Raw genomic sequence first — 14,611 nt, forward strand, 5'->3', positions numbered from 1 at the left:
CTATTCCTGCAAGTAGACATAGATTGAAGATATTGAAAAATTGATGTAGATAAAATTCTGTGTTACAGATCAATTTTGTACACTCTTGCTATCATTCAAGCATATTTTCACTGTCCAATTTCATGGTAACTTGACATTTTGCCTTACAAGCCTAGCAGCCTTTAACGTATAAGGAACATTACGCTGATACAATGTCCTTTCAGATATCAAGACCTAATCAAAATGTCAAACTAGAATCTATCACAAACATTAAAGATTTCAGACAGAAGTGCAAGGCAAGAACCAACCTCTGAGTTTTTTCTGCCACTTCATCTCGTTGAACATGTCGTCACATCTCTCAAAGAAGTCAGACACCTTGCTTCCCTGCTCGTCACGCTCAGCGGTGTGGTAAACACGTGACTTGGTCTCCTCCGTCAGGTACTCACAGATACTGGGCACGGGGAACACAATCCTCTCCATGGTCCTGTCCTGACGCACAATCTGAGGGTAAAAAGAGAACAGTGTCTTTTGTATGTTTCCATGGTTCAATAGCCAAATCATCTTATGAACGGCATAACATGGCTAATAGTTTGTGATTGGTCCAAATAACTATGCTGAAAATAGCATGTTCTTTCTGCAGCATGCATGTACAGTCACTGCTTCTAAATCATTTTGAAAACAACATTTTTTGGTTGTTTCAGTTTCAGTTTTAAAATTAGGGAAAAACGACAGCTACCATTTCCATAGAAGCCAAGGTTTGGATACATAAGTGACCTTCAGTATGCATTTCTAGGGTTTCCTAATACCAGTAAAAAATGTATTTTATCTTATGATGATTTTCACTTGACTACAACTGTCTTTGCTTTATCGAAATGTTTGTTTGTTTACCTCAATCTGTGCGGTGTGTTTGGCGTAGTACTCCAGGGCCGTGTTCCCGTAGTCTGCAGCACTACTGGGTTTCAGCAGAGCTGCCAGCTCCTTGTTGTGCTGCGAGAGCTGCAGAGATAAAAACTACGACTCGTAAGTACATATTCACCTCAGCACGTGCTGGGATCAAACTACAGGTAAACTACCTGAACTTCCTCTATTTGTATATATGCTTTGTTCATGGAAGAAATGGTTTTATCATCAACGACAGCTCTAGGACACATTGAAAATCAACAGTATACAGGCGATTTTCCTCTGGTAATCAAAGGTAACAAAAAGTAAAGACTGCCATTTAGAAGGCAATTCTTTTCCAAGTCATCATAATGCAGCAGTTGAAGGCAGATTGCTGAAATGATGATTTAACTTATGGTACAGAGGTGATGTGAGGTGCCACACTGCTAGAGTGTTCTAACCTGATGTGCCAGGATATAGATGTTGTGGCCAACTTCCTTGGGCGACACCTTGTCCTCTTCCTCATCCTCCTCACTTTCCTCATCATCCTCATCATCCTTCATCTCCTCCTGCATGTACGCCCTCTTAATGACATCAACCTGGGCAGGATTGTACAAATGAGAGGGTGTCAAGATGATGGTAATGTCTAATACCATCAGTTAGACTCAATTAGGCTCACAAAATAAATATCTGCATGCATTTCATACATTTCTGATTATCACTTTTTCTTCTCCTCTACCACAGAGCAAATGTTATGTACCAGTACATACCATAAGATGGATTGTAAGTATTTGACGAATTGTTACTATTGGCTATGTCAGTACGAAACATAGAATATCTATTGGTATATTCAGACATTCTGCAACTTTTGTAATGCAAACATACAATTCCTCTGTTCATAACAGCCAGTTGATATATTTTCGCTAGATCATATACATGTATATTATGTGTGTGTGTGTTGGAGTGTCAGTCACTCACCAACTGTTTTGGACTGACGTTGTACAAGATCCTTTCAGCATTCTCACTGTCATGTCTGCTTTCCATGATAGCAAGTAGCAGCTTACTGGCATTGTTCTGTTGGGTGGAGGTAAGGAAAGAGTATTAACAGCATGTTTCAAATCTGTATGTGGGACATAAAAACAAAACATATCACAATATGGAATGACTTCCCTGATCAGTGTTGTGACTGCAACAAAAAATAATGTTGGGCAGATAGCAACAATCAGCGACACAGAAGACCAACATATTGTTTATCAGTCTACAGATGATCTGCTCTAAAGTGTGCTTTAAACATGTGCTACAGAAACTGAGAGAAGTAAAATAAGTCAAAAGGGTCCTCACCTTGAGCTCTAACACCAAGTCCATGCGGTGTGTACCCAGAGGGTTGATGTCATTAAGGATCAAAGCTGTGATGATATCGATTCCGTTACACTCATGGCAGGCAATGGAGTTCTGTATCACACAGGGCAAGAAGCAATGGTTTAGTCTGGAAGCTGACCTTTGCACTCATTATGTTGCCTGCACCTAATGTAGTGAGGTGCAGACAAACAGTATGGAACGAGTCCAAAGGCGCACCCCTCCGCATCGCAGCGGCAGACGTGATGTACCAGTTCTGCACTCTCTATATATAAAGGAGAGGAGAAAGCTGGCAGTATCGATGTTAAATCCTGAACATCAACTACGTGTCCTAGTACCACGCAAAAGATAAACTGCAACTGGCAGGGGGTTAAGGAACAGTGAGTGTTCCCAGGGCAAGGACAAAAGGGCCAAAACAGTCGTTTCTACATAGGGCTATTACCCTGTACAACAAGGAACTGTCATAAGATAAGGAACTGTTCACCTACTATGTTGACTGTTACTATAAGTATTATATTTTTGACATTAATTGTTTGGTATGTGTGATGTGATGTGTATATTGTTCGTTATTTGTTCATTCGTAAAAATACAACGCCCTAGGATGAATGTGACTGTACTGTAATGACGTATGATGAGCCAAATTATTCTGAACGTGGCTTAATTGCTGGTGTAGAGTTGAATACCTGATTCTCGTGGCAGGGTCCCTGGCAGTACTCGGTCAGACTGGCCAGTGTCTGGTTGATGAGATCAACGTTCTTCTCGTTGATGTACAGCCCCAGCAGCCCCAGCCCACCCGTGGTGCTCCCACAGATACAGTCCAGGAACTGCAGCGTCTCGCACACCAGGTTGTAGTTGGTCTTGTTGTTCTGGTTCCTCAGGTAGTTCTGAGGGTGGGAGAGAATGTGTCAATGGACAATCTCTACAATGTATGTGCAACAGTCTACTTATACTATATGTGTTTGGTTATTTATATCTAGTTTGATGAGAACACAGACAGTCATCTCTGACAATGAAGGAAACCTCATGCAGCAAGGACCAAAGAGAATCTTTTAAGACTGATTTTGAAACTTGTTCTGCGATTTGATTGTCGGTACATCAAGTCTTTCTCAAGGGATATAAAGAGAAAAGTTGAATTTGAGGAATGTTTTGCAAATTTGGAAAACAGAGCAGGTATGAACCTTAACAAGCACAAAAGCAGTCTTCTGTGTTTCAGTACGTTTTCTGCTGCTCTAGATCTCCCTCAAGGGCCATGAGCAGTCATGAGACTGTCACGACCAGATGATGATGATGATGAGATCTCCCTGAGACGTACCTGGAGGTCTCTGTTGTGGTTCTCACACAGCAGCTGCAGGAACCTCAGGATGGGCTTCATGATGGCGATCTCGGGGCTCATGCCTCGCTCTTCGTTCTTCTTCTCTGTCTCCTTGTCAAATCCTGCAAACAGAAATTAAAGTTCACCCTGAACAAAAGATCTTTGTAGAGCTCCATGTGTGTCATAATTTCATTCTTTAGTACATAACGTTTCAATGCATCTAACCATTTGTATATTCTTTCAATGCTCATGATCACAAATATAGCAACAACTCCCCCACACATTGGTATAGTAATGGGATGAATTAAGGAGAATCATTAAGAAGAAAGAACTTTGTATAGTGTCCTCATTTCCTATATATGTATCAATAAACATTTTCAAAGCATCTGGTACATTCTTTCAATGTTGATGAGCACAAATAAAGTGACAGCTCACTAGGGTACTGGGGTTACACAATTCACCTTAACATGACAAGGGGAATCCTACAAGGACCTGACAGATCTAAGATCTTCTCAAGTCTATCTCATCAATACAGCACTACAAGGACCGGACAGATCTGACAAATACATTGCTGACCTGAGAGAGGGCTGGCGGCGTCCTCCCCCTGTGGCCCCTGCCTCATGGCCCCGAAGGCCTTACTGGTCTGCAGTGCTGCATCAGCGAGCTGGTCCCTGACATCGTCTGACATGGCCGTACCTGGGCTGCCTCCACCTGCACCTGGCAAGGGGACAGGAGGCAACGTCAGCAGCAAGTTTGCGAAATCTGCAAACAACTGTTGCTTCCAAATAAAACCACATCAAACCATTCAAACCTAGTACTTGTACCATGCCAAAAATAGTTACTCAAGCAACTGAATAAAATTTTGAAATATCTTATTACCTGGTTGTCTAACTTTCATCATAGTGCTTTAACCAGTTTGCATGTGGTTTCTTTTGTTAACTAACCAAAGGAATGTGGTTTTCTTTGGAAACAACAGTTCTTTGCGTACCACCCTTTACTGGTGGAGCTAACAGCAGCTACATCCTGCCACACCAGGAACACAACAATCTTAACCCTCAGCCGGCTGCTTCATGCTGTAATGCAAAATTGGTGCATGGGTGGGACCTCGGCATGGAGAGGGTTAAAGAAAACAAGTAATAGGATTATATAAACACAAGGTAGGTGCAGTACACTTGACTTCACCAGTAGGTTACAGATGTCACCCTTCATTTCAAATTTAACTTCAGCACCAAACAGGATTTCATGCAAAAGTGTCACCAAAGTGTTTCGGACTAGATACACCCAAAGATATAGGTCGTGTCCATAAGGCACAGAGCACCACAGCCACCACAAACCATGCCAAAGAGTGAGGCCTAATTCTTACAGTTACATGGGTACAATGATGCCGACAGCCTACGCCTGGTGGTGTAATGCCTAAGTTTACCAAAGGCCTTCAACGTGTGGTCTGCTGCCTCTAACAAATCATGCTTTCTAACCCTCTCCCGGTATTTTCTTGGAAAATTCAAGACTTGGACCATAGTCCTGTAGATAGATGTTAGATTCTCCTCTGGATGTTCTGTAAGGAACAACCATATCATATATCTAAATGTTCACATTTCGTACCTGTTCTTAAATGGACAATTTTAGCTACATCTTGGTATGACAACGATAACTACAAATATATGACATGTTGAAGGAAGTACTTATTAAGTTAGTTGTATTAATTGTATGTTCTGTCTCGTGACGTTAGTGTAACAGTATCAAAATACAATTATTACTGTTACTGTTAAATTTTTATGGGTAGACCACAGACATTTGAATATAATTATAACCGAAACCAAAAAGACTGGTGGTAGAACTTCAGAGATGTTAGTGGTGTACATATAAACACGGCTCACTGGAACAAAGAAACAAGGCAAAACTTTCCCCACATTAGACCAGCAGCAAACTACATCACCAACACTACACGTATGCAACTCAATGATATTGTATGATAGTAACATATACACAGTTAGTACCTTTCTGTGTATGTAACTGAAGGATATTGTATGACAGCTACATGTACACAGTAGTACCTTTCTTCATCTTTGCTGGGGTGTCCTTCACTGCCACATCTTTGTTCTCCTTGTTGCCTGACAGACTGTCGCCGGTACTGACAGTGACTGTGGCCTTGATCTCCTGCTGAGATTCCCTCATACGGTCGTAGAAAACCTTGAAGAACTTCTCTGCCTTCCCTTCATCCCGCAGGTGGTTCAGGAAAGATTTCTGGGGAAAGAAATGTTATGTCACTATCTTGATTCAGGTTGGCAATTTCAATAATTCAAGATAAATCTCCAGGAGTTATTTTCCAGGATGTGAACTGTCTTCTTGAATGAAGATTTGAATGCATGAGCTGTCAGTAGTTACATTGTAAAAGTGTCAAGAAGTGGTTCAGTATAACTTTTAACTTAACTTATTTTCTGAAGTGAAATTTCCTGCAGACAAGTCCACTCTCCTGTCCAAGTGCGAAATGATACATCAAAAGCAGCAAAGAATCTTTATAATCAACTTTAATTTATCTTTTACAGATGTTGGTAGAATGTTGGAAGGTTAGAAGGTTTTTGAAGTGACTTTCCCAGATTTTGAGATGGTTTTCCCCTTCAATGCATACAGCATTCTGTTTTCTTGCCAGCTAGAGTCATAACAAGATTCCAGGCATTTCTTATGGTAGAATGTTAAGCTACTTTACCTGTATGGTGCTGTTGCCACCCTCCAGCAATGCTATCCCAAGTTCCACTGCTTCCTCGAACACCCTGTTGCTGGTACTGTGCAACACAGTTGTTCACAGGCTGTTAAAAATGTTACTGCAACTAATCTAATGTCTGTCAAAAATACAGTTATCATGAACGACCAGATTTTTTCAGTTGAACTTGTCACTTTTTGTGAAAACCAAATGATGGGTGGATTTAAAAAACACTTGTCAATTGGTCAAATGAACAGCTTGATGTAAGTTAAATATGTGCTTTTATTGATGTCTACTAGCTAAGGTTAATATTACAGCAAATATGTATTACTCTATATAAATCACATCAGTATATTCCAACATTAGTCCCCTTTAAATGATGTCCTGGGCCAGAAGGTAATTCCTACCTGTTGATGACCAAGTCTGTGACTAGAAGTGACGCCCCCTCTCTGTCCAAGTGGCACTGCACCTCTGCTAGGGACATCTCTGCCCTCCCCACCATCTGTGCCCCAGGGGCGGGGTTGGCCACAGACGGGCGCTGGGGAGGCTGCGCAGTTGGCGATCCGCTCTCCTTGCGGTTGCGGTCTGCACGCGGGTGCTGCTTTCCGTAATATCGTGTCAACAAGCTGCCGCGTAACTTGTCTCCCTGTAATAGAGGGTAAGCCGGAGTAATGGTTTATTCTACTATTGAGGGATGTGTTACATAAAATAAATTCATCTTCAATAAGTTAGGAAATAATACGCAGAGTGCTTAAAAACAATATTGCTGTACTTGCTACTTGTTTTAAAGGTGCCCTAAGCAATATTAGGGCACTGAAAGTCACATATTCAAAATCAATCTTTTTCTGATTTCTATCCATTGTAAGTTTAGATAACACTATCCCATCGCATATCGACCACCATGGAGCAAAAATGCAATGTCGTTGTGTGGTGGGAACTCATTGAAAATCTGAGCACTTGCATAATTGGAGGCCAGCCATCATTTCAAATCTTCTGAATATGCACGATTTTGACCGATAAGTCCTGAACGCTTCCGAAGAAATAATCACGTGGTCATGGCTCAATGTGCTTGGGCATTGTAACGTCACGCGGCCGGAAGTTACCGAAAATTGTCGACAGAAAACGGTTACGTCTGGATTCTGGGCTGATTTTTGGGGGACCCAATAAATAAAATGCTCCTTCTGTGGCTTGCTTCTGTGCTATTTTTAAACGCCCAAATTATGAAATAATGATGCAGATGTGCTAATATGGGGAAGTAAATGTCAGTTTCAACTTCACCAAACAGAATTGTTTTCCCCAGAATATTTCAAGTTTCACCCCCTGAAATCGCTTAGGGCACCTTTAAGAATGACGAAAAAAGGTTTGCGAAATGCGTTCTTAGTAGCAGTTTTCAATCCCCAAAACTTCTAAATTCTTGTAGAATTTGTCTTTTTTCTCAACCTGCATTAAACTGGCCAGGTGCATTACCACAAAGTGAATTTAAAGCTGAAAGGTGATCAGTGAAAAAACACAATGACAAGGAATAAACAACACATGGCCATGATAACCCATGTTGATGAAGTTGAACTGTATTAGATGCATATGAAGATGTATATTGTGCTGATGTGTTAGATGGAGGTACATATGTAGAGGAGGAGAGTAATAGGAACTACATGGTATCAAGAAAAGAACTATTGAACTGAATGGAATGATACAAGAAAGTATTAGGGAGTTCTTTGATGCATTCATGGAAGTACATGGAAAGATGATGTGGTAACTGCATGCAGACCAGACAGGAACTGGTGTCATTTCAACTTTTGACCAAATCATAGACGCATCCTCCATAAAATGACACATCATGATGTTGAATGTAACGTCACTCCTATGAGATAAAGATGATCAGGAACACTGTCTTTGGACACATCTCCTAAGAGAGATGTTGCAGAAAGCCTTGATGAAGACAAACTTGCATATGATATAATGATGTTCTGCTATGTTTTATTCCTCAGACACTTAAATCAATGAAAACTACCAGATTTTAGATACATGTACTAACTTTATTACTGTTAAGAATGTTATTTGTTATTTCCATGCCAGCACAATAACACAACCATGCAGTGAAACAGTGCAGGTTAGATATTACTATAACAATACTGTGCAAAAAAATTAGTTGGTGAGATTAACCACATGCAACGTGTTTCTGAAGAAAATGTCCATTTGCAGCCTTTCACACTGTATTTTGATATCATATATAATGGTTACCATATATATCATTAAAGAAATTTACAAATCATTTCAAATTGAAAAGCAACCAAATGGTCATTCGATCCAGAATCACTCATACTGTCATTTTATAATACAGTAGTTATTCTATTGTCTACTCTGACATCAATTAGAGCATTTGTCGATGCTTAGTGCTCCAAGAGTTCAACTTGTTTCACTTCATTATCTTTGTATATACATCTTGACCATACTAGGTTTATCAAATTTTCCTTGTCAACTGTTGCCTCAATAGTGCTTTCTGATATGGATAATTTTTTTCAGGACTAGAAATGACTTCTTCTTCTTGTTGAACTCTCTGACAGCACCAGCTTCTGCGCAACCCTTACCCTCTTCGCATCATCAATTTGCTTCTTTGACTGTTCATCCCGAGGCTTTGTAACCATGGCAATGGAAGCATGCAAAGAATGACACGGCAAGTTAGTATAAAACACCTGAGGTGTGCAGAAGAGCCACCTACCAGATCATTCCTAGCCTGCAGCTCCCCTTGCTGCCCACAGCAGGCAGCAGAAGAGGGGTGAGAGCAAGCAGTGAGGAAGCAGAGGAGAGAAAAATGAAGCTCAACACGGGAAGAACATTAGTCTACGTAGCCCCAGGAAAATTCAGCCCAAAGAGAGAAATCAGGACCCAAAAAAGAAAGCTCTCTAAGTTATTTGAAAGCCACTACAACTTTTCTAAAAGAGAGTTCCATTCTATTTCAATAAATATTGCCCAGTGTGTCTGGCACATTAACTTTTCTGGCATCAATGTTATTCCCATTGAGTCTCAGAATCTTGTTACAAAGTCTTGCTGGCAATAGAAATGTAGGATCAAATTTTACGAAGAATTGGTACTTTCGAAAAAGGTAATTAACTTTAGCGAAAAAATTCTACCAATTCTGATTCTTTAAGTTTCATGTGCTTGCATTTCACATGATCAGAAACTTCACTACAGCAGAATAGAGTTTATAGAGAAGTGGGGAAAAGGTAGCAAAATGCCAAGCAAAGCTGCAACTGCTGGTAGTTGTTAAAGCCATGGTATACATGTGGTACATGATTCACACACCACAGTCCATGCCTTCTCTTTACAGTAATACAGTTAGATTTTTTCAGAAAATGTTAACGATCTACCTCAAATGTAGACATGCTATATCATACACAATCTATCCAGATGGCACAAACATAAACAGAGCATTGTTGTTTCTGTTATCTTATTTCATTTGGTATATAACGATGCTGCACTGCTTTAACATTGCCAAATATAAACATGAACACTGAAATTATGAACATTGTGTACTTTGACATAGCTCTATCCATGACTGTGGCATCTGGACAGGTTTCATATCAGTGAGATCTAAATTTACTTAAAAATACAACACAGAACACTGAGTCACAGCTGTTACATCACGTGCACACGTGCACAATTTACCCAAATATCATAATACATGCACATGCACTACCAGCTGGTTTTGGGTGTAATTGTTTGAACATGCATGACTTTTAAGCCGTTATTGTTCACTAAACCAACAGTTCCCCTAAAATACTATTGTAATTTTACAGTCATATTTTGGACACAAGGTGCGTGTACAGGCAATGAAAATTTGTTTTTTCCTTCAAATTCTTCTCCAGCTGGAAATCTAACATCTTCCCAAAACCATCTGATAATCAAGCATATACAATAGCGTAATTTCACAACAACAATCTGCTGTTAGTAAGTCAAACACATAGCAGCAACAACAACAACAAGTGGGGAAAGACTCTGTCATGAAGTTCCCAAAGCAGTCTTACATATCTGCCTGTACACATTAGCCTGGGTGCCATCCTATTACTGGAGCTCCCATACTCCCTCCCTCATGGAGCCCTGTTAAACGAATTAAGATGGTACCCAGGCTATGTTGACATGTTTGAGCATTCTTATTTCAAAAACCAAATTTGAGTATAGAACACATCTATATCAAAATATCTAGAGGCACCCCTTTGTTCAAACCAATGATGGGATGAATAGGATAAATACAGCAACAGAAACTATGTGGGAATCCAGTAACTTAAAACAGAAAGGAACTTTTACGAGTCAAGCCCCAGTCAGGGTTAGGGGTTACGTCACACAAGGCAATATGTTAGTTAGTGCACCTTCATCGTCGTGAACAGATCTTCCCCCTCTACAGGATAGATCTACCAGCCGCATGCACAAATGGGAGAGACAATCAACAAGCAAATTACATGCTGGAAGGAAACATGGCAAAACATGGCAACCATCATAGCTGTAGGCAGCAATGTGGAATAATCATGCAAGAGTAAGATGGACAGTTGTAAGCTATGAGAATCTCCACGACATACTCTATTTGTTCATGCTCTAAAAGGAACTGTATTCAAATGTACAGAAATAGGAACCACTAGAGCCTAGAGGAAAAGTGGATGCAAAAGATCTTTGTGACGTGTTGTAGTGGAACAGTATTTCTTTCAAGGGATGATGAGAATGTGCTTGAGACCATTACCTTCTCTCCATAGTCAATGTCCGTGGTCATCATTTCCTTGAGAGTTTGCAGCACCTTGATGCACAGTTTCTCCTCCTTTTCTTCTAGCAGCCTCTCTGTGTGTTTGATAAGTCTGGTGAAAAGCGAAATATGAAAAGAGTGAGTACAGTGCTACTCATTCAGTATATCCAACCCTTACCATTGTGGAGTGGCACTAAGTTGGGAGTGTTTCCTGCTTCAAATCACTAATTCTGTGCAAGACATCTGGGCAGTACACTTGTTAGGTGCTGCAATAGCCAAAAAAATCCAAGACCATTGTAAGCCTGGTACAGAAACGTAACAATGCACATGCAGGTCCATTAGAAAAAATGTGCAAACAGCTCTAATTTCAGCACCATGAAAAGTGCAACACAAACAAATTCAACATCTAAGTTTACTCAACTATCAAAACACCATTGACTTTCATTGATAGGCTAACAGCTGTCGCTAAGTGCACATGAAGATTTTTATAACAATTCTATTTTCATGTGATAACAAAGACATACAATTGTACATGTCCTTCCATTAAAGACATGCAAATATATTACATTGCTTTCCTTTTCACAGAGAATACCTTGTCTGTGAAAACATAAGATGGAAGGTATTATGCTGGCAATTCATTTGTTGATGGCCATTGGAATAAACAATGATAGGGCTGGATTGGGGAGATCAGATGTGAATGTTTGAACTGATGAAGTATTTGATGATGTAACAAGTAATGTAGTTTGTGTTATCACAACATACGTTTCAGTATATCTCACCACATTAGAAATGCAACTGTCTAAAGTCTTGAAGTTCTTACACCCTCTTTCCACTAAGGCAGCAACTTCGCTGTGACCGTGCTATGACCTGAAATTTGACAGATCCCTCAACGAATTTCATAAATAGCAAAAATAATCTTTTGATGCTTCATGTTTTTTTTTGTCTTTTCAGTCATACTTTTACATTTTGCATGATATTCCAATTAAGAACCCAAGATTACACAAATCCAATTTAGGTCGCAGGAAGTTGCAGTGCGATTGCCGTCTAGGGGAAACGGGCCTTACTTAGACATGAACCCTACAGATTCAGTCTCCAAGTTACCAACTAATTGGAAACAGGATCTCAACTGTGAGGCTGCTACCAGTTAAGCCACAGAGACATGCCTACATTTCAAATGCAACAGTCCAAAGTCTGGAAGTTCTTACTTGGAGATGAATCCCCCAGATTCACAGTTCTGCCTGGCCTCGGAGCCGGGTGGGAACAGCAGCTCGGGCCTGTGCAGCACGTCCACCAGCACGGACAGCTCCGCCTGCACCAGGGGTCGCAGCTGGTCCTCCAGCAAGGACACGATGTCCTACAGCAGGAACAGCACAGCAAGGTCAAACTAAGGGTCTAGCACCGAAGATAATGTCATCAGGTTGGTAGAACATAGGATATTGGAGTTTTTCTTTTACACAACCAGTAATCAAGGAGGCTGACTGGATAAGGAAGTCAACACCAGTGATGAACCTGGGATGAGGAGGGATCCAAACTTAGCCATGTTTTCAATAGTGTTCTTACTGCAAAAGCACCACTTACATCGGCTACTTATAGCGGTGACAAGCACTACTCCAGTCAGAAGCTCTGAGGAAGGTGACATCGAAACGTAAGCAGGTGAGATACAATACTGGTTGTGTAAAAGAAAAACTCTACTATCCTAAAGGTCTACCAGCAAGTGGGACATGCCTTCTGCTTTTAGTTTCAGCTCACTATCAAAAGCTTTTTCCCAATAGATATATGTGACCAACTGAGTGGAAGCAGAAAAGAAATGTTATGTAATGTGTGCAGTTAATTCAACACATCTGAGTACTTTTATTTGATTTGAGCTTGCAATTAAGCATGTTAATATACAATTGTATATGTATATCATTTAACTGTTAACCTTGTGTCTTAGCCTGAGTGCCAGCCTTTTTAGCTTGGGTAGCGGACGGAAGCTAAAAAGGCTGGCACTCAGGCTACTGGTGTCTATCTTAGTAACCAAATTTAAACTAGATGTTAAAATGAATTGCCAAGAAAGTATCATAATAATCAAAAGTGACCCTTGACCTCTTTATTAAGCAGTAGATCCTCTTTTTTTACATAATTGGGTCTATCCAAATGCGTGTATGAAATATTTTTTTTCAGTTCAGCTACAATGTATGACTTGTTTGAAGTGCCATTTTTCCAAGGCAATGACATGACATAAACAATATACACCGATCAGGAACACAGGCCCATGCAAGAATGGAACAGGCAGCAGACAAAGCTTGGAACTAGGGATGCTGTTCTAGATCTTCCTTCTAAGCAACCATGTACAGTGTTAGACTTGCTATCTTAGGTGACATCTTCCCTTTTCTTTCAAAGTCTGTGCCTTCTGCAGATACATCTGCACTTGTTGCGGAAAGATCAACCTTTCACATTGAGGACAACCAGAGACTATTTCTGCAGTAGACTCATACAGAAAGAGGATTCATCTCAAAGGGAGGGAGGCACATTAAAAAGCCTGCAAACCTTTACTATCTTTTGCTCTACGGACGATGTGGTTTTCATTCTTAAAGTGTAAATATGGGGTTATCTTGCCGAACAGTCAGGATGCAGCAAAAGCACTTTAAAGCAGTTGGGGATAGACAGCGAAACGTCTTTGCAGCTTTGCTACATGGCGGGTTGTTACGTTCTGTCTGGTGGTGAGGACATACCGGCAGCATGCTGTCTGGGTCTGCTGAAAAGGAGTTTCTTGGCTTGATGACCGGAGAGAGAGGAGGGCAGAGTAGATAAGGAAACATTTCATGATTCATGCAAGAAAAGATTGTAGTATGCAGCACCTGAGAGGAAACATGCTTTCATAATAGATGGCAAAATTAGAGACAACATTTTTTCATGAGTTGGTGTATTAAACAACATGAGGAAGGAATGCAAAGCTGAAGGAACATTAAGTAATACAGCACTATTCAGCAACTTTGGCAGAGGGACATTAATGTTTTCTTCCATTTAGCTTCAAGCCTTTAACCACTGTCACAATGGTATGAGCCACAAATGTAACTCTAGTGCAAAACATGGTTGTTTTTTCCTGACTCTAATTTAGCTAATTGGGCAGGTAGGCAGTGCTACCTGAGGCAGGTTTTTGGTAGTTAGCTCCACAATCCGCCTGTTGGCAGCCATGGGAGGAGGCACCAAGTCCTGCCACTGCTGACTCAGAGGGGAGGTGAGAGGAAAGGAAAGATGAGAAAAACTAGAAAGGCAAGATGAATGAATAAGAAGAACAAAAGTGGATAACTTTTTGACTCCTTGTTTAGCCATGGCAGGTAATGTTACTGTAATGTTTCACCGATGAGCAAACAGAAAAGTCCCACATGAAGATAGTTAGTCACTACATGTAAATCTGTGTCAAGAGTTGTTAATTCTAAACATCAAGCTCTTTCTCTCCAGCCCTTTCTTATCACAAAGAAGTACTGTATATTCATGTACATTTGCGGTGGTTTTACTTTGCAGTAGGAGGGAAAAAGGGGCTTTTTGCAGTGTTTTAGATTCGCAGTTGAAACTTGAAACAATTTTGTACAGTCGTCATACAAGGGACACATATTTGGGGTGTCATAAATTTGTAGTAGAGAGGTCACAGCAAAAACTGCGAAAAAAA

The 14,611-nt window shown here is 40.4% G+C and overlaps 1 protein-coding gene across 4 annotated transcripts in view; it reads right to left on the reverse strand.

The window, feature by feature from the left end:
* The window catches only part of LOC136435356 (inositol 1,4,5-trisphosphate receptor-like), a 95,882-nt gene that overhangs the window by 14,552 nt on the left and 66,719 nt on the right, over positions 1 to 14,611 (reverse strand). For 2 of the 4 annotated variants that reach the window (XM_066428792.1, XM_066428791.1), the window contains 14 exons: positions 12,165 to 12,313; positions 10,960 to 11,071; positions 6,635 to 6,873; positions 6,234 to 6,309; positions 5,581 to 5,770; positions 4,890 to 5,081; positions 4,103 to 4,243; positions 3,527 to 3,648; positions 2,898 to 3,098; positions 2,200 to 2,310; positions 1,837 to 1,932; positions 1,320 to 1,457; positions 868 to 975; positions 288 to 480 (listed from right to left, as the gene is read on the reverse strand). In XM_066428792.1, coding sequence (XP_066284889.1) covers positions 288 to 480; positions 868 to 975; positions 1,320 to 1,457; positions 1,837 to 1,932; positions 2,200 to 2,310; positions 2,898 to 3,098; positions 3,527 to 3,648; positions 4,103 to 4,243; positions 4,890 to 5,081; positions 5,581 to 5,770; positions 6,234 to 6,309; positions 6,635 to 6,873; positions 10,960 to 11,071; positions 12,165 to 12,313 — 2,068 coding nt within the window. Of the gene's footprint in view, positions 1 to 287; positions 481 to 867; positions 976 to 1,319; positions 1,458 to 1,836; positions 1,933 to 2,199; positions 2,311 to 2,897; positions 3,099 to 3,526; positions 3,649 to 4,102; positions 4,244 to 4,889; positions 5,082 to 5,580; positions 5,771 to 6,233; positions 6,310 to 6,634; positions 6,874 to 8,815; positions 8,861 to 10,594; positions 10,637 to 10,959; positions 11,072 to 12,164; positions 12,314 to 13,673; positions 13,716 to 14,085; positions 14,164 to 14,611 lie in introns of all 4 variants that reach the window. The other 2 variants (XM_066428790.1, XM_066428793.1) reach the window with 2 other exon arrangements.

Source organism: Branchiostoma lanceolatum, chromosome 5, assembly GCF_035083965.1.
Source record: "Branchiostoma lanceolatum isolate klBraLanc5 chromosome 5, klBraLanc5.hap2, whole genome shotgun sequence".
In the NCBI taxonomy this organism is placed as follows: Eukaryota; Metazoa; Chordata; class Leptocardii; order Amphioxiformes; family Branchiostomatidae; genus Branchiostoma; species Branchiostoma lanceolatum.